The sequence below is a fragment of the Crocodylus siamensis genome, chromosome 2 (assembly GCF_052110815.1).
Source record: "Crocodylus siamensis isolate JL-2025a chromosome 2, ASM5211081v1, whole genome shotgun sequence".
In the NCBI taxonomy this organism is placed as follows: Eukaryota; Metazoa; Chordata; order Crocodylia; family Crocodylidae; genus Crocodylus; species Crocodylus siamensis.
This window is the reverse complement of record NC_143396.1, coordinates 171,982,808-172,007,983: the sequence shown is the minus strand read 5'-3', so window position 1 is coordinate 172,007,983 and position 25,176 is coordinate 171,982,808. Positions and strand designations below refer to the sequence as shown.

The 25,176-nt window shown below is 46.6% G+C and overlaps 1 protein-coding gene across 1 annotated transcript; it reads right to left on the bottom strand.

The window, feature by feature from the left end:
* Positions 1-40: 40 nt before the first annotated feature.
* On the bottom strand, positions 41-24,676 carry BEST1 (bestrophin 1). Its single transcript, XM_090032303.1, has 10 exons — positions 24,427-24,676; positions 17,298-17,457; positions 14,047-14,141; positions 13,363-13,596; positions 9,981-10,135; positions 9,210-9,287; positions 5,992-6,144; positions 5,098-5,178; positions 3,818-3,969; positions 41-3,350 (listed from the first exon to the last, which is right to left on the bottom strand). The coding sequence occupies exons 2-10, from the start codon at positions 17,447-17,449 to the stop codon at positions 2,153-2,155; spliced, it is 2,298 nt and encodes a 765-aa protein (XP_089888429.1). The 5' UTR covers positions 17,450-17,457; positions 24,427-24,676; the 3' UTR covers positions 41-2,152.
* Positions 24,677-25,176: the final 500 nt, after the last annotated feature.

Below are 25,176 nucleotides of genomic sequence, written 5' to 3'. Positions count from 1 at the left end.
TGCTGGGGATTGAGGTAGGGGAGTGTTAGTTGTAGGAGCACGTCTTGGAAATGACTTGGCTCACAAAGGAATTTAGGAATGTGCCTCTGAATGTACCTGTCCCTGTGACTGAGCAAGGCATTTTATGTTCTGGACCAGGAGAATATGCTGCAGGGGTTACTTGAGCGTTGTTGCTATGTTTGCCGTAGTAATACAGGGCAACAAATACTAAAGCATCCTGCTGAAGTGAAACAAGATTTATACTACTGTGAGAGTCAAATGTGTGCATGCTTTTGCACCTATTTTACAGACTTGCCTGAAGTCCTGAGATTTTAAGGAACTTGTTCCTGGGGTAAATGGCATAGGGGAAAATGACTCCATTTCTATTAATTAAAAGCCCATGGCATGAACAGTAGGGAATATTTGCATCTTACTGGAACAGGAAAACCTCTTTCCCTTACAACACAATCTCTGGCATAGCCTCATAGAGCTGTAAATCGTATCAGTCCATACTAATGAATGGTAAGGCTGATGTTTGGCAACCACTGGTCCTGCTGGATCGTGGTCTATGGATGGGAAGTCACCCAGACCAATGCATATGCCTAGGCAGGAGTACTTGGAGAAGGCTGCCTAGACTTTTCATCACCTCCACTTAGGCCACTGAGACTATCTACAGGCCAGACTGAGTCCAGATGTTTGGTGCCTCCATGGCTGTATTTGTGTAAGTGTCTGGGAACTGAAACTAGGTCTATATGCCAGGCAAGGATTCTACCACTGAACCACAGGGGACTACTAAGGTTAGCATAACCTTGAGACTATAGAAGAGAAAGCACAGCTATCCTCTGAAGCTGCCTATTGGACAGGGAATACATTGTCCTGTAACACTAGACTTCAAAATAAAACTTTAATGAGTGTTCTGGAAAATTGGTTTATAGGTACTTTCTAGAAAGATCATCAGTTCACGGGTCTAAGTGCTGAAGATCTGGGAAACCAGATGAGTATGCTAATTTTAGATGCTAGGTTTCTTCCTTTTACTGGGGGTATGTGGTAGAGGGGTGATAGTGGGGATAAAACAAACATGAAATGAAAAATCTACTATGACAGACTTGTGAGTTGCAAGAGTTAATAATAGGCTATAGAGTTCAGTCAGTTGCTAACCTTCCAAGACTTCCTGCCCTGCTGCATCTGTGTCCATTTGCTGTGGTCTGTTTGGTTTGCTGCTCATGTCTCTGAACAAGAATGAGAAAATGAAACACCTGCAGCTTTTACTTCTTTTTGTCAGGTTGCACGCTGGAATATGTAACTCATTCATATGCCAAGTTCCCCACTCCCCCATTTTTTAATAGTTATCCTCCAAGTATCTCTAGTTGCCACCTCAAATGCTAACACAATGACTCAGTAGTTGTATAGGGATGAATAGTGAATGAGTAAAAATTTTGGAAAGAAGAAATGGTTGCACTCTGCAGTCAATGTCACAGCCCTTTCTGTTCTCTGTTCAGCTGCTATTCTGCTTAATCCCCCTTTTTTATTTGAATCCCAAAGTCATAAACTACCTTCAGTTTTGCTAATGCATCTTAAATTCATATTGCAAATAATATGCCTCTGACTATTGAAATATTTTTTTTCTCTTAAAATTTATCATGTTTCATTACAATTGCATGTACCCCCTTAAAGGCTGTTTCTGCATCTGGTCTTTTGACAGGCACTAGTAAGACTGAATTGTGTTGTGGGTTTTATAATGCAGTGAATGTTTGCAGGTGCACTTAGCAAATATATTAGTTTTAATCCTCACATGCTCACATTCTTCACAGGTGGATGCCATATCAATTATTCTTCATTCCTAGGGGCTTGCTATTTATGAAAAATGTAATTTTTAAAAAAAATCACACTTAGAATCATAGCAGGATTTTCTTGTGCTGTTAGTACTGATGTTCTGGGAATAGTTCTCATTAGCTGTACTGCAGTAGGGCGAGTGCTGGTGAGTCTAGTCCTGGGGGTTCAGTCTGTCATTTGGGTACTGAAGCTCTTTGCCAGTGTATGGTATGGTTCTGTACTTTTTCTGTATAAACCTGTAATGATGTTGAGCACCAATATAGCTGGATGTAAAGGCAATTCAAATTGTCAGCAGAGGAGGTATTTCAGCAGTTAGAATGAGCTGGTTTGCTCTCTGCTGTTAGCTGTACCTCTCTGCTTTCTCTTCATCAGAAACGTTCTCCCCAGTTTCCATTATCACTTCCATCAGACCCACAAAGTCACCATCTGCTAAAGAAATGCCGGAGTCATTAGGGGAGGGGCTTTCCACACTCTTCTGCTCCTTGGGGTATTGAGCACTTGCACTTTCACTTGTTATATCTCTTGTAGTCCCAGGCAACTCCCCGGAAGCCTGGTCTGGGGCACTAGGTGCATCATCTGAGCTTGGGACTGAAATAGTGCCAGTATTTCCGATGGATGATCTCTCAAGCATAGGGGAGGTCATTGGTGTGAAAGAAAAGCAAAGGGGGCTATTACCATTGGGTGTGTGAAAGGAGCTGGGGTGATCTGAGTTTGGGGTGCCAACTGGTGCCATGTTCTCCAGAGTCAGCCAGGGATGTCGGCAGCCTTTCACGCTCTTCAGGCTCTTGAAGCCATCCTGCTTTTCCCAGTCTGGAGATTCTGCTATGAAAGGAAATTGGGGGCTTTCTGATGTGGTCAACTGAACTGGACTCCTAATAGGGCCAGCCTCTTTATTTTTGCTGTTCAGATTGTTCCTTTCTTCTTCTACTGTCACCACCAGAGAGTCCCAGGCTCTGCCTCGCTCTGTTGGCCAAACAAAAGTTTCCTTAACTCCAGAACCAAGGGAACTTTGGCTTCTGTCCATGTCACTAGCTCTTGAAGGTGAAGGGTTGGCAAAATTGTCTCTCAGAGAAGCTGAGCATGCAGCAATGCTGGAGAGAGCAGGGGGCTTCTTGCGGCCTGGTCGTCTGGAGGGAAAGATCATTGGGATAGAGCTGATGGGTGTTTGTGGAGCACTGTAGAATCCAGGTCTCTCGAAGAAGGGGGTTGAAATGAAGGCCTCAAACTCTCTCAGTTTCCTGTCTTCGTCCCACTGGTCATGAGAGCTGGAACTTGGATGGGAGAAGTCTCCCCTGTGCTGACTGGCACTGTGGGGGCTTCCATGTTTGCCAACATCTTGGTAAAAATAATGAGGGAAGGGAGATGTGGGGTCATTCCTCCTGCGTAGTAGGTTCATTGGGGAAGAGGACCTAGAGAAACTGGGTGAGCGGACACCTAGGAAGCGGCCCAGATGGCCCAGCAGTGGGGTAGAGTGGTTTGCCTCTTCATTCTCTTTAATTTGCTCCAGTGGCTGGAATTCCATCTCTTCTTTCTGCATGCTGGGGGAAGCAAAACAGGCTGCTATACACAGTAATTCACTGAGAATGCAATATAGGGTTTTCCTCTCATGGGGTGGGGGCAGAATACCAAGTAGGGGTCAGTTAAGATCTGGGGCTGGGAGGCAAACTTGGGGAAACTTTATCCCCTCCACTATGCTACCATAAAATGCAATAGCAGGACCTTGAACTGGGAATCTCAGGCTACAGACAGGAAGAGGGGTCATTGCACACAACAGGAGGTAGAACATGACCACAAGTGCTTCGTGACTGAGAATGGTGAACGTTTCTCTCTGGGCAATACAGATGCAGTCTCTTATTGTGATTCCACACGAAAGTGAGGATCTGAAAGCACTGTCATCCAAAGGAAAGGAAATCTACTACTCTTGTACTGCACTGCCTTGTGTAAAGTCCAGTGTGTACCTGGATGCCACTGGTCATTTCACTTAGTGGCCTTTAGCTTCACTCACCTGATGTTAAAGGTTGAGCCAAGGAATGATGGCCGCTTGTACTCAGCGGTGGCTGTGGTGTAAGGTGGCTGAGGGTCAGAATCATTCCAGTATAGGTCCTTCTCCAAAATGGGAAGATCCTGGTGCATTTCATCCACAGCCAGAAGGGAGACCTGTAATGGGGGTGATGGGAGTGTCAGACTCAAGGGGAGTAATGTTGTAATTGTTCATGGCTTATCACTGACAACAAAGGGAACTTGCACGCTGCCCCAAAGAGCTCAGTCTGATATGGCAAAGGAGTAGGGTAGGAATGTAACATGAGAGCAAAGTGGATAAGCACTGGGTTTGATACGTGGATTGAGAGTTGCCAGTTTGTTTTCTTATGATGTCATAGATTTACAGAGAAATAGGGCTGGAAGAGTTGGTCCTCCAGAGGTTATCTAGTCCATCCCTTTGCCTGAGGCAGAATCATCCTTATCCAAACCACTGTATAAAAATCCATAATCTAAACCCTTCATAAAACTACCACTCTGATGCAACACAAGACATAACACCCTAACCTGCTATAGGTAAAGCACGGGGACCACGGTAGCCAACATCCTGGCTCTATAGGCAGTCATTAACGTACACCTAAGAGATCCATTGCTACAGAGGAATGCAAAAACCCCCACAGTCCATATTAATCTGATCATGGGGTGCAAAGGGACAAGACCTAGCCAGGAACCTCCAGCATTAAGTCCCAGCAGGAGCACTGGCACACCCCAGTCAAAATCCTCAGCTGTGGCTGCAGCCAACATACAATGCCCCTGAGAAAGGCTTAAAAATATCCTGACGCATGTAGCAGAAAGCAGGGGAGGGGGCAACCAGCAAAGTCCCCAAGCATGGGAAATACCCATAGTAGAACATAGACATGGCTACACCTATATCATCCACTACCAGTGGCTGTCCAACCTCTTGAATACTTCCAGTGATGGAGAGTCCACAACTTCCCTTGGCAGTCTATTCTACTGCCTTAATGTTCTAACAATATTTTTCTCCTAATATCCAATATAAACCTACTTTATTACAGCATCAAGCCATTGACCCTACTCCCTTCAGCAAAAGAGAAAAGAAGAAACCCAGGCCTCAAGACCTGCTGTCTTTGTCACCCTTGCATGATGGAAGAGTGACAGGGAGGAGATGCTACATGGACAGCGCACCCATGGCCTCCCTCCTGGTGTCTGGAAACCTCCTGAGCTGCCAGGTGCTGCCCTCATCTCTCTAAAAGCTGTGTTGTGTGGGACATCAGGTCCCGTAGTTACCTGCAGGTTCCTGTCAATGAGCCAGTTGGTTTCAAAGTCATCGTCATCTTCTCCAAATGGGTTGATGAGCTGCTCAGCCACCTATGCAGTGACAACAATGGCAAGGGTCATTGATGAGGCTTGGATTCCCCTCCCTGAGAGGGGACCCATGGGTTTACTGGGCCCCAGAACTAGGGCTGGGCTGAACCTTGGAAATAAATGGCTATGTATTTAAACTGACATTACTGTTTCGAATCAGCAGTGTTGTGGGAGTTAAAAAGGATGTGTTAATAGTCCAGCAACTGCTAGGGGAATTTATGGTAAGGTATACATTTGCTTTTTACTCTGTTCTGCCTAACAGCCTTACAGCTAAGTCTCTCTCATCGGTCACTGCAGTCTCTGGATTCAGACTTAGGGGTGGCCACAAGGCAATGCTGTGCAAAGCCAGTGCAGTCAATGCTTCAGACCACCCTCCAGATGTGCCAGCAGAGCTTCCTGCCACAGACCATCCCAAGCTGGAGCAATGGTCCACTGCTGCAGACTACTCCCAATCTGAACTAAGGAAGCTCCCTGTCCCAGACCAGCTCCCTGTCCCAGACCAGCTCCCTGTCCCAGCTGCTCAGGCCCAGCTAGTTTAGGGGCTGAAGCTAAGATTTTTTTGCAGGGGGAGGAGCACTCAGACACAGGGGAGACTTCAGCATTGTCCCCAGCCTCAGCTGGCCTACAGAGAGCAAGTTACGCACTGGCACTCGAATGGGGGCTGTTTCACAGCAGCTTGGAGCTATGGTCATTAAATCCAGTGCGCGACCCTCAAGGCAGTTTGAGAAACTTCTGCCTGGGACTGGGAATCAATTCCAGGCTTCCCAGGAAGAAAGAAGTGTTTTTGCGGGTCAGACTGCATGTCCTTAGACTTACCTTTAACCAGCCAGCATAGAAGAAGAACTGCAAGAGAGTGAAGACAGGCACAAAAAGATCCAGCTCATGGCCAGGATAGGCCTTGGCTGGGTCCAGGAACTGCCGGCCAATCAGACAGGCCAGGAAGAAGCTATAAACAGCCACTGTGACCACCTGTGGGGATGGAGGCAGCAGAAAACAAGTAGAGGCAGGCATAAGTTCCCAGCTTGCTTCTCCCCAATTCCTTTTGACCTTACCAGCCTTCTGACCTCACCAACCTTTGAGCTGAGGAGCTCTTCAGAACTGCTCGCCCAGTAGCCTTGCTAGGGTTAGTGTTTACAAAGGACAGTGTCTCTATGCACAGAGCTGCCTTTCTGCTGAGGTTTTCATATGTAACCCCCACTCCTTCCTCATGTACCTTGAATTTAATCTCAGTGCTGTTTCTTAAATGAGCATATAACTACAGGGGAGAGATAAATCAGGGACAGTCGTGCAAGTGCTTTGCTCCTCCCTGGCAAGGATCACAAAGCACATAGGAAAAGAAGTCTCAGAATACCCTGAGAAGGGCAGGTGAGGAAGCTGAGGCATGCAACTGCTGAATGCCCTCCCCACAGTTGCACAGCAAAGCCGCTGGCTGTCTGACAACTGTTTCCCTACAGAGCAATAGGTTTAGAAAACAAGACTTTGTAGGGTCAAATGAGCCCACCACTACAGGCTGCCCCCCCAGATCCTTGGACTTCTGCTTCTGGTCATTAGCTGAAGCCAATGGAAACCAGTATAGACCAGCTGAAAGAGTCCCTTAAAATTCCCAGTTTGGACATAGAGAATGCCTGTAGTGTTGTAAACCCTGAACATTCATCAAATCATGAGCAAGTCTCCCCAAAACTGTGATCTTGGCACAAAAAACATGAGATAAAATAAGACAACTTCAAAAAAATCCATTTTCCCTCTTGGAAATAATCTTGAAATAATATTGAAAGACTAATAAATAGTCTTTTTTCCAAGCTTTTCCCTGTTACCATGAGGACTGGGGCTTTTTTTCTTTTGTGTAATTAAAATAGCAGCTGCCATGCAGAACCCAGAAGCAGGGCTTTCAGGGAAGCACCAAATGCCATGAGGCTTATAAGTGGGCAGCACAGCACCTGCCACCTCTCTGTGGCCTGTGGTGCCAAGGATGCCATATAACATGCACCCTGCTTGGGATGGCAGTGCCCTGCAGTATAAAGAAGGACATCTAACGTGATACACCCAGTGCAAGGAGAGCAGGACCTTGGGTCAGGGATTATGGCTACGGCTACCTGTTGGAACTCCCTTTGCAGGAGGATGGAAGCAAAGAGAGCTGCTTCCATGGTAAATGTTGAGACTCCCCCATGGATAGACTCATCCTCCCAGAGCTAGTAACCTTCCCCCCAGCTAGGCAACCCAGTTCAGTGCAAGCTCAGCAAAGCAGACTTAGTCCACATTGTATCTTGGCTTCCAAGGACCCACCGCTAACTTGCTCCTGGCCTTGTGCCATCATTAGCTGAATCTCCACACACTGCTCTGTGCAGAAGGCTGTGACAGTGTTCAAGGACACCTAGGCAACCCCTGGGCAGAATGCTGGGAGGAGCTGGCTCTGCTAGTGCAAGGCACACGGTGCAGGTGAGCATGAGAAGGGGTGACCCAGTGTTGTCTCACATGATGTGACCACCTAAGACACAGTTGTGACTGTGTGACTGACATTCTCTTGTCTTGGCCCCTGGTTTCCAGGAGGCTCTGTTTTGCTTGGGCTCCTAATATATTCCTCCTTTATTGTCACCTAGTTCCTTGTTTCACATCAGCAGTGAGCATTACCTGAGTAACTGGACTGTACAAGACAAAGGAGGGGACTCCTGCCACAGTGTCTATCCTGGGCCTGAGGCCAGGAAGCTCTTGAATGGTTAAAAGGCCTAGTGTGTCTTACTCAGATAAACAGCTCTCCCTGCCACAGGGAACATAGGAGGCACCTCCCAGTTCAACCCATGCTGAATTCTCCAGCAGCTTGAGAGCAGCGTTCTCATTGTCAGCATAGTTAGGAGGGAAGAGCCTGGTTCACTTACAACCTGAGGAAACAGGCTTTGGAGTGCATATATGTAGAGGTGTGCACATGTACATGAACATATAAAGTACATTTGTGTGTACTGTGTGTGGGGACACATTGGTTAACCAGAAAAGAACATGTGCACTTGTGCTTATGTGTGTATTGCATGCCAGGTATATGAGGAACAGAAGGGGTTGTGGGTGTGTGTATGTGTGCATGCACGTTGGATGGATGTTTATGCTGAAATACACAAGCGCTTCAGCTGTATATGTGGGGCTGCCTATTTGGAGATCTATATGGTTGTGTGTGGTTCTGTGTGTATATATGGCCATTTGACATCAACTTCACTGGGCCAGCCACACCACCTGGATGTCTGACTCCAGACGCCTGAATCAAGTTTTATTGTCCCAGCTCACCCAAGGCATATGCTCAAGAGGAGAGCAGAAAAAGCACTTCAAGGATGTCCTCAGGGCCAGTTTGAAAAAAATACAGCATTGACATCAACTCATGGGAGACTATTGCCCAGGACTGCCCCAAATGGAGGAAAAGTAGGTTGGAAGGATCTCAGTACTTGGAAACCTTATGACGACAACAGAAGATGGAAAAGTGGAAGCTGCAGAAACAGTGTGTCGTGAATCAAGAAGCTGGAGCCACCCACTCAGCATGGAAACATGTGCCCAAGTTGCAACAGAGTTTTTTGATCCCAGATCAGCTTTGTCAGCCATCTTTGGACCCGCAGATAAGACACTCATGGAAGACAATCCAATCATTCTTGACTGAGGGATTCCCAAAGAAGATGTGTGGGAATGTGTGTGGGGATGGTAATGTGGAGATATGAATGTGAGTATTTAGGTGGGTATGTTGGAATCCATGTATGGGTGCACAAGGAATGTGCACCTAGGAGTCCATCCATAAATATTTCTATTTGTCACGGGATGTCTATTTGGGGTTCATGTTAAGATATGTATGTATGGGTGTATATGTGATATATAGAGAAGTCTATATGCCTGTGGGGTATGTACTCTGGAGTCTGTGCATAGGTATGGGGGATTCCTGTATGTGTCAAAGAGTCTGGCCGGTTCCTCAGCATGTCAGTTCTCTGGTTTTAGTCATTTCCCACAAAACTGTGGGGCAGAAAGGCAGGATCAGAACAGTGAATACACTGAGTGCATGCTCTCACCTGAGTGTAGACCAGGGGGATGCTGATCCAGTCATATCCGTAGAGCCTTCCACACTGGCTTCGCAAAGTATTTAGTTCCTGACAAGTAAGAAACAATAGAAAAGGACTGGGCCATTTACCATAGATCTTGTTTCCCTTCCCAGAGCAGTCACGTCATATTAGCCCACCCCATGTACTTTTCACCCTGTACTGTTCCTCTCAGAGGATCTTAACCATGCCCAAACACATCTCCCAAGTACAGGGGGGAAGTAATTTGATTTTTTTAGTCCTGGGCATCCATCATTTCCATCATCACAGTAGAGAAACAGTGGGATATCAGGCTTGTCCTAGAGGAAGACATTGTCTCCTGGCGATGGGACAGGGACTCATGGCTTAATTCTCCCCTCATACTGGTACAGATCTGAAGTGGCTTCCCTTGGGTCAGTGGAGCTACATCATTGTGAAGCAACAGAAGTGAGAGGAAAGCCACATCTCTTCATTGCTATGTGCCTGGGCTCCCTCATGCCCCTGCTGAACTAGCTAACCATACAAAGCCCTGGAAAATCCTTTACCTCCATCCACGCCATATCTCCTCAGGGGGAGAGGGATTTGGTTTCCTGCCATTCATTGGCACACAGGAGTGGATGCATAATGGGATGTGATAGGCTCTTTTTAGGCTCTTCCATAAGCCCCATTTCACCCTGACCAGCAGCGATACCCTTAGCTGCACACAGGAAGGAGGACAGGGCTGCTTGCTCTCAGATCCCTGCACTCGCTCTTTCCAGGACTCACATTGAGGATGCCCTGGAGGAGCATGTTGTCCCGGATCCTGCCCTCATTCCGCGCCTTCACAGCCAGGTTTGAGAACCACACGCATGGGATCCAAAACTTGTTGTGGGGGGAATGCAGGCTCTCAAACTTCTTGTGTTCCTCTGGTGTCATAAGGCCTATGTGGGCAAGAAGAGATGTGAATGAGTGGGAGAGCAAGGACAACAGGAAGCCATAGCCCCTCCTCCTCAATGGCACATGAAGAAAAACCCAGGCTCTTGTGAGAAGGAAGCCAGGGGTGTGCACCCTAAAATACAAGCAAAGCAAATTGTTGTTCTGGGACCCACACTTGAGAGAAGGTCTCACGGTGTCAAGGAAGTTCTGCAATTCCTAGGCCTGCCTGATCCCTGCCAGGATAGTTATGGCAGTTAAGGTGTCTTGCTATGCCTCTGGAGGCAGGAGTTCAAGACCTGCTCTCAATTTATGCCATAGACTACCTCCAGTTGACCTAGCTATAGGGATCATAGAATCATAGCAAATTAGGGTTAGAAGGGACCTCAGGAGGTCATCTAGTCCAACCTCCAGCTCAAGGCAGGACCATCTCCAACTAGATCATCCCAGCCAGGGTTTTGTCTAACTGGGTCTTAAAAACCTCCATGGATGGAGATTCCACCACCTTTCTTTTCAGACTGCATACCTTGCTTTTCAGACTGGGGATTCAAAGAGAGAGAGTGTGGTGTTAGCCACATCACCTTCTTGTGTGCCTTTGGCTATACAAACTGTGTGCTTTAACCACATTAGCCTGCTGACTCTTTGCCTTTGACCTACCCAGTACAGGAGGAGGTGCTGCCCATGGGTTAGGGCAGGCTTGTCCAATTTCTAAGCAGCTGAGGGCTGTATGCTGCATGAACTCCACTAGTGGGGCCACAGGCATCTCTGGTTCCACAGCAATATGTGGGCTTCCTAATCCCCACACTCTGAGCTCCCAGGCCCTCGCCTCCCCTCACATTACAGGCTGCATCATACCATACTGTCCCACTGGGGCAGGTGAAGAAGAAGCCAGACAGGGGAGTGTGAGCCCAGACCCCAGCCATCACAACAGTAAGAGCATGGAGAGAAGTGGCCACTGGGTGGGAGCCCAGAGGCCACAAGTTAATCCCTGCCAGTTGGACAGCCCTGGGTTAGGGTATTTCCAGCCTGAATATGTTTAAGGACTGGGTATTTTGTGAAGTCCTTCTCTGAGGTCTGCCCTTGGCAAGGTGGGAAAGCTTGTGTACTTCAGTGATCCTGAGACGTCTGCAAGCAGGACAGGACCAAGACGCAGGACTGGCTGAAAAGTTGTTTGCAGGCCCTCGAGGCTTAGAGCCTCTCCTTGTAAAAAAAAAATTCTAGACACACTAGGTTGCAAACAGCACTATGGACATGAATGACAGAGCCTTTTTATACAGTATGCAACACCTGGTGGTGCATGAAGGATTCAGATTTTACCAGGTGTTTAGAGCAGAGGATCAGGACAATAGCAAGGCCAGTGCTGTGAAATTACAGCATTCTCCTGAGTAGCTTACAATTACTCTGTTTACCCAGTGAAGGTGGTCTAGGTCTCAGGTACATACAGAGCTCTCCCAGGCAGTGTAAATCCTGAAGCCTGGGGTGCTTCTCCCTTTCTCTGTCCCAGGGATGGCTCTCAATGATGCTCTGAAAAAAGATATTTTTTAATTGGAAGGCTTGGGGGACAATGCTAGATAAATGGGTTATTCACATCAAGCAAGCATGCTCTTTGACGAGCAAAAAAAAGAGGGCATTCTACCCACGAGTGCCTCCAAAAACAATGCTGCACAAATACTGTACACAACTAAACACTCACAATGAGAAGCATTGTAATCTCCTTTGGGGAAACTGCAGATGGAAAATAAAAATGGGGCACTGAGAAGTGCTGACTTGCTTAAGGTAACATAGTTGGTATGAGAGATGGTTTTGACACAGCTGCATCACTTCCTTTCTGATCCTCAGCACACCCCCTCTCTATTGGTCCCATTCAGTTTAAATCAAAATACTCAAACTGACCTTAAAAAGAGATGAAACTAATGACCACATCACTGTTTCCTGGGGTTTTCTATACCCAAGCTGCCATCAGAACTCCCCTTACTATTAGCTGCTCCATGTTAAAATGAAACTTTATATTCAAGGTCCTCACTGTCGGATTGACAAAAGAAATCCATATATAATACACTTGCCTAGAGCAGAGGTAGGGAACCCCTGGCATTCATGTCACAGCACAGCACGCAAAGGCATTTTGCTTTGGCATGTACATCTCAGGGAAGGGGCTGGGACTGTGCTGCCACAACAAAGGTCAGGCCCCTCACGGCTCCCCCTCTTTCCACCCTTGGCATACCAACCTCTTACAAGTCAAGGTTGAGGGTATTTTTGGTACTCTGCCCAAAAATCTTGCCAATCCCTTGTGTATAGGAAAGGAGGTGGAAAATGTAGGCAGTTTACTGAAAAGCACTGACTTTCAGTGGCCACTAGATAGCACCAACACCTGAGAAACAAGTCTGGAATGAGCTGAAGCTGCCTTTGAGCCTTACTAGTATGGAAGTTAGCAGGTCAAAATTCTGATCTGTCTTTCTGTATTTCTTCCATTCTTCATTTAATGTGTATTTTCTTTCTGACAGCATCTACATCGCTAGCTGCCAGTCTACCATCTCTGCAAGAGTAATGCCCCCTCTTCCCCCTCCCCACCAATGCATAAATATGTGCAATAGTTACTCTGACTTCCAGTAAAATGCACCACACTGCAGGTGTGCATTTAAGTCCTATTGTTCAGCCTCTGGCTGGTTTTGTTGACCCCTTGCATTGTGGTTCCCTTCATCTTCTCAGCAAAGCTCAGAATTCATGAGCAAGTATCCACTAACAGAATTTGGGCAACATGGCCATTGGATGTTTAGCCACTGACTTAAGTGGGTGCAAGAATGAGGGTGATCCAGTGCCCCTTGGCAACCTTACAGTAACGAACCAGAGCTCGCTGCTATGAATATATCAGGAATCCTGCAATGATAAGTTAGTATACTCTTGTCCTGTGGAATTAATCTGTGTGAACCCCACCAGCTGTACAATGACAAATGTGTGTGTAAAAAGGGAAAAATGAATTGTGCTTAGAAAAGAGATTTCATACCTAGGCCCCCAAATGGTTAGCAGTTCAACTTCTTGTGGAGGGCAAGCAGGTTGTTTTGGGTTTCACTAACCACTCACCCAACCCTGACTTTTTGAGTCACAGGCGTTCTAGTGAGCATCTTCATTTGTTTTATGAGCCACACAGTCATTTTTCACACACTTCAGTCAGCTGCACTCCCAAGACTATGGTCTGTCCTCTGGATGATGACACCAGAAGGAAGCTGCTGGTACCTACCTGCTCTCACGATATGTTCCATACTTGGGAAGCGCTTGTAGACAGCAGTGCTGACAGAGCGGAGAATCAGCACACTGCACAGGTTGCTGTAGCGCATCATTGTACGCCGCAGGAGGCGTCCATACTCATCCTGTCCATCCACGTTACAGGAGACCAAGTTCATGATGCGGTCAGGCCAAGGGATGCTCTCATACTGTGCCCACCAGCGAGATACCACTAGGGTCACGTAGAAACCTGGAGTGGAATTGGCCAAGTTAGCCCATCCAGATGTCCACCTGACATGGCAGAGTTAGGGGGAGAAATCTATTTGTCTACATAAGCATGAGAGGCTTCATTGCAAGGATCTTGTCAGGCATGTTCAGTGGCAGGCAGAAAGGGGCCTTTCTCTTAGGAATCTTCCAACAGGGTGGGTGCTGCTGGCATTCAGAGTCTAGGTCTCCTGCCCTCGAGCAAAGCCCTAAATATCTCTAGCATACAAAGAAAAAATGCTGTCTGCTGGGAACACCTGTGTCATGTTTCACAGAAGTGATCAGAGAGGGAGCACCCTCTTTGGAGGCCTTTCTAAAAGAAGGACAGGGGAACTCCTGCCCCACCATCCCAGTATCCTACAGAACAGTGTCAGGGGAGTAAGAGAAAGCATCCCTTCATTCTCCCAGCCCTGTGTTTCTAAGTGAAGCTCCTTACCCAGTACGAAGGACACAGGGATCAGCTCAGCGTAGTTGTTGCAATACAGAGCCAGCTTCTCAAACATCAGCCTTTGGCTTTCATTCAGGATCAGCCTGAAAAGGGGACACAGGGGCACAGTTCTGGTTGTAAGCTGTGCAGAAGACTGCCCTCTTTGGCCCTGCCTGTGTGGGAGTCTCCTGAGTAAAGCAAACCTGGGTCTTTCCAAGGGAAACATGCTCCTGATCAAACAAGGAAATGTCACTGTAGGTGACACCACATGATGCCATCCTGTCCAGGACACCTGCCAAAAGAAATCACCCAGCTCAGGACTTTTTTTTGTGGCAAATGAGCAATTGTCTGGTTTGATGGGCAGTATGTAAATATCTCACTTAGGAGAGCCTTGCTGTTTGATGTTAGAGAAGTGCTGCTGAGCTGGGTTGAGCACTACCATGAGGTTAAAATCATCCAAAACCTCTGTTGCAGCATTTCCCATTCAAATGGGATGGCATTCCCATACAGTCTCTAATGATGGCAAGGTGGACAGGTACATCTTCTGTGTACATCAGAGCTGTTTTCTGGGCTCAGAGACACACCTTCACTTAAGTTATAAGAGCTCACTGACTTTCCACATAAGAAAGAGAGATGTCCCCCTCCCTCTAAAGACTCCATGACAAACCAGTAGGCAGCAGAAAGCTGGGCAGAGACCAGCTGCAGAAGAACAAGCAGCCAGGGAACAACAGTAGGAGAGAAATGCAGTAAGGGAGAAAGCAGTGGCTGCAGCTCAGTAGTTTAATCCACAACCAGTGCCATAATGAGGGGGGCGAGTGGGGCAACCATCCTGGACGCTGAAGTGAAGGGGTGCCAACAGACACTGCCCGGATGGGGCGGCACATGGGACTGAGCCATGAGCTACTCATTTGGAGGGGCATGAGGACAGGGGAAGGACAGCTCCTGCTGCTGCATGCACTCCTGGGCAATCATGGGGGGGCATGTGCCCCCCGAATCTCTGTGCGGGGCAAGAGCGGGCTGTTGCTGCAGGTTGCCCCAGGCACCAAACTTCATTGCTATGGCACTGGCCACAACACCTGAGGGCAGGTTGAGTACTGTGTTAATTAGAAACCTCTGTTCAAGGGCAAGGCCATGGGACTCAAAAGAGGTGGATCCCAGTGTAGAAAACACCTGGCACCTCAACCAGGTTGCTCAGTCTGGCCCTGACTCCCACTGGGAGCAGAACTCCTGCTGGCCTGGGCTGTAACAGAAGGGAGTGGCAAAGAGCCAGCAGCCAAAGGGTGGGAGGTGGCTGGGACCCAGAGAGACTCAGAAGGGGTTTATCAATAACTGGCAGAGAACTGGGTTTGGCTGATAGAGGTGGTAAGGAAACCACAGGAGTGCCCAAGAAGCACCCAGCACATAGCCCAGGAAGGGTCAGGGACCACAGGGGGTTGGCACAGAGAGTGCAAGCAGCCTTGCAGGGATCCAAGACTCCAGGTGCTGGGACAATGTGTGAAATGGGGCCAAGGGCCCAGAGAACAAGACATAGAGAGGCTGAGAAGGATGAAAGCCTTGAGCCTAGTGTTATCAACAATGAAGTGCTAAGTCTGAGAAAGTTTGAACAAGTGGAAGCCTGCAGCCAGAATTTGGCCTGAGGCCTTTACAAAAAATGTGGACAATGTAAAACCTGCAAGGCATAGGAAGGGCTGTAAGGGAGCATGGAGACCATAATTTTATCCTATAAAACCATTAGGCCAGAGGGGTCTGGTCCCCACATAGAGAGCTAGTATCAATAGAAGTTGGAGCCCTGCAGGGAGAGCTGGTGTTGAGGGGGGTCAGAGCCCCAGTGTGATTGAAGGCAAGGGGTTCAGAGCCCGAAGGCCAACAGGCAGTACATGATGGGGTCAGAGCCCCAAATCAGCCAGGTCAATTGGAGCCCAAGGAGGACAGAATATAGAAAAAGAGCACCCAGAGCTCACCAGGCTTTGAAGGCAGCCTCCCCTTTGTATTATTTCCATCAAAGTGTGGCAGGTGAAACAGCAGGGTGAGACCCTGAGAGGCTAGTCAGAGCAGGGCAGGACTAAGGCTTCCACCAGGGGGCATTATGGCCACCCTTGAGGCCCATCCTGCTACAGTCCCAATACCCAGTGTCAGGGCCTCTGATTGCACATGCCTTGCTTGGGTGGGCTGAACACCTGAGCTACCACACCTGTCACTGATCCCTGATTAAAGTAACTGCCCCAGTTCTCTGCAGCTGGATTGGCTGCCAAAAGCACCACTCACCCCTTGTAAACACACCTACAGCATCAGGCTGCAAGCATGCCTTGACAAAGCCTCAGTCTATTCTAGCAAGCCTTGCATTTATTGTTCTCTCTGGTTCTCCTGACTTCTGATCCCAGCTTTGTCTCTCCTGACCCTGATCTTTGATCTCCCCTGAAGCTCGGTGCTGGCTCTGCTCTCTCTAGTTTCCCTCGTATCCTGACTCAGCTTGGCTTCCTTGACCCTGATATCAGATTCTGCCTGGAACCTGGCACCAACTCTCTGACCCCTGGCTCCTGACCTCAGCTTATGTCTCAGACTATGTCTCTTGGATCTCCCCTTCCAGCTCCTGTGGACCTGGGTCCCACACTCCCTGCTCCACCAAACCAGGCCGCAACCTGTTGATCTAGTAATTTGTACCCCCATCCTCTGACATCCTAGTTGTCCCGCCTATATCCCAACTGAACCCTCACACCCAGATTCAGGGAAACCACCCTGCTGGGGGATGGGGTAGCCCCTGTGTATGTATAGCCTGTTTGTTTACATGCATGGATCCAGGAACTGCTCTTCTGGGGATGATTATTCACTGTCCCACCAAGGAGTAACCACCCTTCTTCTGTGAAAATGGTCATCTCATGTATGTTTCACTAGGAACTGGGAGAAAACTCTACCCCCACTGACTTGGAAGAGCCATTAGATGGTAAACCGGGGCAGGCAATTATTTTGGGTGGAGGGCCGCCTACTGAGTTTCAGTAAGCTGTTGAGGGCCTCATGGGTAGCCCCACCCCTTGACAGGTGTCGTTTCCTCTCTTGAAATCTATGTGGATCCAGGAAGCAGGTCTCCCCTCTTGTGTAATCTGATACTGCTTCATACAGCCAGGATATATTTTAAAAGTTTCTTGCTCCGTTCCTTTTTGCCCATATAATTATTTTTTATTCTACACAGCCCAGTCAGCCATGGTAATGACAGGCAGAATCAGGAAAGATATCTGAAGGCCTGGGTGAAAGATGAAGCTTACCTGTAAATGAGACTGATGGTGAAGTAGAGAGTGATGAAGATGAGGAATTCACAGTAGAGGAGTTTGTAGATACTCCCTTTCCATTGGAGCAGGAGCTGCGAGAAAGTGCCCAGGCGGGCATTAGCCACACGATTTGTGTATGTCACTGTCATCACAGATCCTGTTAGAAACAGAATAGACACAAGCTCAGATTATCAGGCAGTTTACCAAGGGGATGGAGGCAGGGGCAGGCCTGGAGGGCTACAGCAAATCCTTCAGATGGTGGATCTGAGTGAGCTAATAATGAATTTCTGTGCATTACGGGGATGCTATTGAGAAAGGGACACTTGGGAGAACAGCTCCTATCCCAACCATTGAGTGCCTTACAGTGAATTTAAGCACTCACATATGATTACTTTCCACTCAACATGAGTCCCTGAAAATCCACTAATGTATCCCTTTTGCAACATATTATCATCTTGGTATTAGACCTAGTTGCAAAAAAGCAGTGAGGAGGAGGCCCCCACTTTTGCTATGAACAGTTTTTTTCTGGGACTTGAGCAGGGTGGAAAAGAATTGGGCTTAACTGCCTTAGTCTGCTTAGATGACTCTAGAAGTCCAACCCAGTAGAGAACAGATAGTAGCTCTAGCTCTCTGATCTAACTATCTAGCTGTCTGTCTATGCTTTTGTGATCTTAGTGTTTATACCATGCCCAAGGGCTCAGTACTTGAATGCCTGTGGCACCTCTGGATCTTCCATTTCAGGAAGGATGAACCTTGCTAAAAAAATCAAAGCAAACAAACAAACAAAAAAATGCAATTTTTCATATTTCTTTTCAAAGGAATCCTCAAATGTCCTTACAATGCGTGCAAGAATTCTGGATCGGGTGGGTCTTGTATGATAGATCTCTAGCTAGCAACCTAACCCGTAAGTGAGAACTATAGCAGAGCGTAGAGTCCGGCCATATTTGTGATGCCTGATAAAGAGAAGAGAGAATGTTGGTGATGAGGAGGAGAATGATCATCATGTGTCCAAGTCTTACTGAAAGGAGTGCTCAGGCCCTTTCCTCTGTGAAATCCCTGGCATTTGTAAAGAGCTTCTCTCCACAGTTACCAGCACAACCCAGTTTGCCACAAAGACGGGAAGGGATTTGCCAGCTTTATCTTTCCATCCCTCCTTTTCCAGGTCCTTACTGATGACTCAGAAAGCTTGGCTGGACCTACACATGAAATTTAAATGACCAAATTAAAATAACAGTGTATCTTGCACAAGAATGCAAGATCGTGCCTGAGACCATGCAAAATAAACCAGTCCCAACTGATTTCATCTCCTGTGCTAGTTGCAAATGTAACTAATGTTTTATTATGTGAAACTATTCATAAATAACGGCATATCCCTACGTGACTGTATACTCCTTGTTGACACATCCTTCCTCAATTAAGGCATATTTCTCAGAACAGGCATTCAGTGTCTGTCTGAGGTTTTGCAAATGTCTCCATAGACCATCACCGGTGCAGACTATTTTGAGTTCTGCCTCATTGTTAAAACAACTACCCAAGACAGTGTCCTGTGATCAATGCCCTAAGCTATTGCATTCAGTCAATGAAGATCCATCCCATTTGACTAAAGTGTAACCTCCAGACTGATCAAAAGCTTGGAAAAACAAGTTTCACAACTAGACGACCCAAAACAGGATCCAAGCAGTTAGCAATTGTAATGTGGTGGTCCCTCTCTACCTGCTTTGTTTGGACTTTAATCGACTATCTATCGAGAAGGAATGCTTTGAAGCTATACAATAAACAGTATAAGAATGAAACAGAGTTGCCAGGAAAGTGTGCAATCCAGGAGAGAAAGTGAAATCACTGCAGCATTGTAACCTGCACCCAGCTGATCACTCCCGGTGATCACTCCTGGTGATCAGGCATGGATCCATGGCCAGTGAAGGCTGCAAAGACTGAGTCGCTTCCTGCCTGCATTGGTGAGGGGACACTCCTGCAGCTAACATATACTAGGACTTTTGTGATAGTTCATTTACTGAATACTGGGAAGGAGTCTTTTCTGTCATTTAGTTTTATAGCTTGTGTGTGGTATAGTTATTAGATCCTCTCTGTCATTAATCAAATAAGGTGTTGTGTCAATCCAACTGAACTAGGTTTGAATCCTGGTTTTTCCTGCAGCACCTGACTGGGAGCACTGACTCACATCAACAGACCTCAAAGCAGTCTCCTCTGCGTAATTTCATTGTTCAGCTACTAAGTGGCTTGGGCTGGGCTTAAACTGTCATCTAGAAGTGAAGGGCTTCACAATTTATTCCCTGCTCTGTGCAGGTACTCTGTGAGGATCCCTGAGAGAGGAGACAGAACTAACTTAAAATCTTTGCAGATGGGAACAAGACTGAGAGAAAAAACTGCACCTCCTGGTTGGGCTGAGGCAGAGTGCCCAAGGCACTGGCCCAGCGCATGGACGACTGACAGCTCCTGGCAGAGGGAATAATATCTTAACACAGACTCCAAAGAAGAAGGTGCAGAGACCCGTGGACATGATTTATGGAAGAGAAGGTAGGATAAAGGGAAGAGAAAGGAGATGGGGAGAGAAGTGAGAAAGAAAGGGGAAAAAAGGTGGCTATGAAGGACGAGAGAAACATTGATAAGAGATGAAGAATGTTGAGTAAAAAGTGGGGAAGCTGGAGACTCACTCAAACAAGTGAGAGCAGGAAAGTAGAGGAGGGAAAGGGAAGGTGAGAGAGCGAGGATGAGGGAAAGGGAAATGTGGGAGGGGGACTGTGTTTAAATTAGGCTTGGGCTCCTTTCCAGGACTTAATGGTGATAGATTAAACACAGCAGAGAACAGCAAAGCATGTTGATCCTTGGAAGCAGATTCCCACTCACAGACAAGAGCTCTTCTTGAATTGTAGTCCTTTGATGGCAGGGGAAACACCATGTATCTGGATCTAAGAAGGCAGCTCTCCTTAAGCCCTCTTGGGGATAACTGTTCTTTGGCATGGTTTAGTACCTGCTGAGGTGGTGGGGCTTAAAGCCCATTTTATGGAAATGGGAGGCCCCTCCCTAGCTTGCTCCTGCAGCCACATGGCTGCAAGCAGGCGAAACTTGGGAACATTCAAACCTCAAGCCTCCAGGCTCGGGCCTGTATGTAGGATGCCTGCCTAAAGCCTTTGGAAATATCTGAAGCCCCTAGTGGGGATGGAGGATATTTGCTGGTTGTAAGACCACTTAGGGTTCTGGACTGACTCAGGGATTTGGACTTGATTTGGCTGATTTGGCTGGGAACACAAAACATTTCTTAAAAAAAAATTGTAGTTCTTTAATGAAAACAAGTGGGGGTGAGGATGATAAGAGATGAAGAATGAGGCAAGGTGTGACAGTGAAGGAAGAAACCACCCCCATCATCTTCCCTATCCTACTTCATGCATGTCAGCTGTTGAAAGAGTCCTTCTCCTTCAGCATGACTGGTCCTATGGGAACATGTAAGGGTTGAAACACAGGGGCAGTATAAGTTGCCAGTGGTTAATGTCTCCTTCTTCCGCAAATTTCCTCAACTCTTTGGGTGACAGACACCTCCTTCAAAGGCCTGACCATTTTTGATCTTCCAATGCCAGTGCTTCACAGCTTTCTGGTATTTGTGTTACTTACTGTTCAGTTCACTGTCTTTTTTTTTTGTTTGCTGGGGGTGGTTTCATGACCTTTGTGGAGTAAAGTATGAAGCAGAGGAGAACTGGACTGCTACCCTCAGCGTAGGGCCTAGGATATCAGTCTGTCCACTGGCTTTAAAAAAATAAAGGATCAGCCCCTGAATAAGCACAGGCAGTGCTGAGCTATCCTTTCAGCCCAAAGTGCACTCCTTGCTGCTACTTGTCAGAAAACTTTCACTGGTACTAAGAACCAGAAGAACTCAACTATAATCCATTTAAGTCAGTGGAATGACTCCCCTTCATTTCAATGGGCTCTGGATCGGGGCTCTAGAAATTCAGGAAAAAATTAGAACAATTAATATACAGGGGAGAAAAAAGGACATTCCTCCAAGTGTCACTTGTGAAGAGCAGTGCCTGCAGTGTCACAACATCAGTTCTCTTAACGCTGCGTTTGGGTACAGGAAGAAGGTGCACATCAATATTATGGAGGACAGCACTTGCTGCAGTACAGAGCCCCTTGTGCCATGAAGTGAGGGAGGAAGAACTAGGTCATTAAAGGTAGCACCAACATCTAGCACCAACATGTCCCTGGAGCCATGATGAGGAGTTGGAGGACAGAGTATATCCCAGCTTGAGGGCAAATATGTCCAACCATGCCATAGCGTACAAAGACTGGGGAGTACTTTACAGCTTGTAGCTCATTTGCTGAGTGTCACCTCTTTTTCTATCTATGAATTACATGTGAGCTGGCTGTGACGTTCTAGAATTTCCTTGCTATTCAAATAAGAATAAGGTAAGAAGAACATCCTGCAACTGAAAGTTTGTCTAACTCTATCTCAACTATGCAGTCGGTTCAAAAACAGGTATCACCCGAAGGCATCCTTACCTTTGCCATTCAAATAATTCAGTGAATTACATCCAGAAAGCACTCTCAGTTCATGAGCAGCTTGCTGGCAACGTTGATGATCAAAATTCATCCTTAGTTAATTAGACTGCACATATGTAATATATACAAGCTCCTGGCGCCAGAAATTTATTAAGAATATTTAGGGTAAACATATTCAAAACTTGCTGCCCATCAGTTTAGTTTAAAGCTGTCTCTTTTTGCAAACAGGAACCTTGTTCATAGTTTATTCCTAGCAAGTAACCTCAGAAAGGGCAAGGACAGATACAAGCAAAACAATGTCTTTTACTAATCCAGAAGGAGGCTCCTGGACATTTTTTGACTTATTTGTCCAGCACTTGCATGTGACAGACTTCCTTAGGCTCTGTCTGGGTGTTGCATCCAGGTTATGATATACAGTGTTTCAGACAGCATAGTGCCCCCTAATGTCATGCTTGAGCACTGGAGGACAGAACATGCCTGGAACACGAAGGATGTCCAACTCCAGCATCATCTCTCTAACAGTAGATTTCACATCACAATAATCTGAAATCAATTATACTGGGAGATAAAATATATTCAGGGCAGTGAAGGAAGTCCTTCCAGTTTTTTCTAATGCAGTGATGCTGTCTAGTGGCTCGGTTTAGAGCACAGCCTTTAGTGTGAATAATGCTCGATAATTTATTATTAATCATAAGTTACATCACCTTAAACATAGTGTACAGAAGTAGCCATTCAGTCATTGTCTGACAGAATAATGCAAGTTATACAGGTAGAAGGGTGATACTTTTTTTTCAGAATAATGAATAGCTATCCAAATCTGTAAGTACTAGCTTTTTCCACACCTAAATTTATTAGCTTCAGTGCATGAGCGTATGCATACACACATGCACATATATATATTCTTGTATACGCTGGCAATGGGCAAAATCCTATGCCACCAGTTACATGTCTAAGTGGTCTTAGGTATCTGGTGTGATTCTATCACACCCTATTTGAGTCCTGAAAATCCATTCATGCAAATGTAATGCTCACTGATCTGTGTGATTTTGTCTTAGGGCTAAGTTGATACCCAGTTAATATATTTTTGAGAGATTTGAGCAGGGCAGAATAGGATGATCTGTAGGTAAAAGAGGATCTTGCCCAATGCATAAGCTTGTTCAGGATTTCCCTGCACTGCACGTATGTGGGAAAGCATGAATCTAAATGCCAGCATCTTCAACTAATCTCCTCAGCAGAGGACCTGGAAAACTATAAAGTCTGCCTTGCTGCCTGCTCCAACAACCAGCCCTTCCTTCCTACAAGGACCACATGTATAATAACCTACATTAGTAACATTCTCATAACTGTTACTGCTTCAGTTAAAACATTGTCTTGCACTTTAATAACAATTCCCTAAATCTCACCCTGTGTGGTTTTACTAGGCACCCGCACAACCAAGGCTTTAGCCAGCCATGTGGTTGGCTCCTAGTTTTTAAATACTGATTGTATGTGTTAAATCTTTGTATAGTTTTCTATATGGAGTATTGGATTTGGAAGGGCAATTTCTAAAGTTCAACTATAGTTGAACTGGCACACATGTAAGGCATATGTCAGAAATGTATGCATACTCACGTAGCTATCTTGGGGGGAGCTTACAAAATATTGGCTAGAATGTCTGTGTTCTGCATCTTGAAAGCACCCAGGGAGACTCTTCATCACATAACTCAAATGCAGAATAAATTTTTACCAAACATGGAAACTTCAGCTCTTTCCCATGTAAATAATGGACGTTTCCCACTTCCATTCAATTCCTCTGTTACAGGCACAGGATACGGGGCATTTTCCAGTGCCTTTTCCCTTGGCTAAAAAGAAGTTATGGCAGTTTCTCGAATATCCTGCCTATTATTCTGGAAATGCCACAGGATGTAACCAGGTAGCTGGCTCTCTTCTGGGGGCGAGAAGAGTTGGGGATGTGATATGAAGTAGCTTCACCAGGGTTGGGATTGGCATATTAGGATCACTTCCTACATTGACTGCATAGGCAGATACCTGGGCATCTGACTAAAAAAGAAAGGTAGTGTTAGAGTGATGCTGTAGCTGTGCTTGCCTTTCTCCTCGGATCTGAAGAATGCTTTGCATTCAAAAGCTTGTCTAACTCTATTCCAGCTATACAGCTGGTTCAATAAATCATATCACACCCCAAAATCCTTGTCTCTAAATAAGCAAGGTAAATTTTCCCCAGTGCTTGAAGAAGGGTGCTTGTGCCCGAAAGCCTGCAAAAAGCATTTTTCCAGCTATTTAGTTGGTCTAATAAAAGATATCACAGCTACCCAAAGAACCTTGCCTGCCCTTTCCCCCACATATTCACTCCTGACTACTCACTCAATCAGTCTGGTCATTCCACTTAAAATAACAATCTCACCTGCACGCCAACTGATATGAACTAGCTCCAATAGACCATGCACGGACAGTCCAGAGCAATCATAAGTTCATCACAGACAGACAGATGTAGGGCACACAACAGATACATGCAGAATTGCCACAAATGCTGTATTCAGATAGACAAGACTGGCAGTCCAGAGGAAATCTTTTAGCCCTGGTGATAAAGCCCACACCCCTGGCTGCAGGTACTTACAGACACTAGCTCCTGGACTGCACTGCAGACTTAGGAAGTTTGGTCTTGCATGTGTTCTGGCCGGGTTCTCTGTGGCACACACCACCTCCTTCGCCTCACCGCTCCCTCGGCTCATGGGGGATTGAACTTGATGAAGATCCAGGGCTCTAAGGAGCCTGAAACTCCCTTGGGAGCTGTAGCTGGTCACTTGATGCCTTAATCTCACTCCCATTACAAAAGAGACTCTTGTCTTTTGCCCTGTTCCCTTCTAATCTTCTGAGTAAGCCTTGTGTGTTTATAGAGGTGGTTGGAGGAGGGGGAGGCAGGGCTGGCTGCCTGGCGGGCTGCTGCTGCTAACTCCTGGCACAAGAGGAGAAGCATTTCCCTCTTAATTCTTTCCTGTTTGGCTCCTTTCTGTTTGTCACGGTTTCTCAAAAACCCTGGAGATTAATCACAGAAGGAATTTTCTACAAATGCCGTAAAATGACTCTCCCTGGGACCCTCAAGGCTTCTGCTCCCCTGGGGTTTCATGGCTCTTTGCTTTTCTGGTTCCATCTCACAACTGCTCATTCAGGGTTGTCTTCAGTGGGTTCTTATTCCCCTTTCCTTCATCCATGTTCCTTCTCAACCCCCTCCCTGCTTCATCTCATCCTCTGCCCCTGGCTGACCCTGTTTGCTCAATGATCTACAGTCACCATGCTGGTAATGTCCAATCTACCATTTAGCCCCCATCTCTTCCTCTTTGTTTAGTCTTTCTTCTCCATCTTGCCC

Excerpts from the sequence above, each read along its gene's own strand:
- BEST1 (XM_090032303.1), bottom strand. The coding sequence starts at position 17,449 with ATGACAGTGACATACACAAATCGTGTGGCTAATGCCCGCCTGGGCACT. Across the intron at positions 13,597-14,046 it reads CCCTGTGTCCTTCGTACTGG|GTTTCTACGTGACCCTAGTG; the intron begins GTAAGGAGCTTC and ends ATTCCACTCCAG. Across the intron at positions 9,288-9,980 it reads TCCTCCAGGGCATCCTCAAT|GAACTAAATACTTTGCGAAG; the intron begins GTGAGTCCTGGA and ends CTTACTTGTCAG.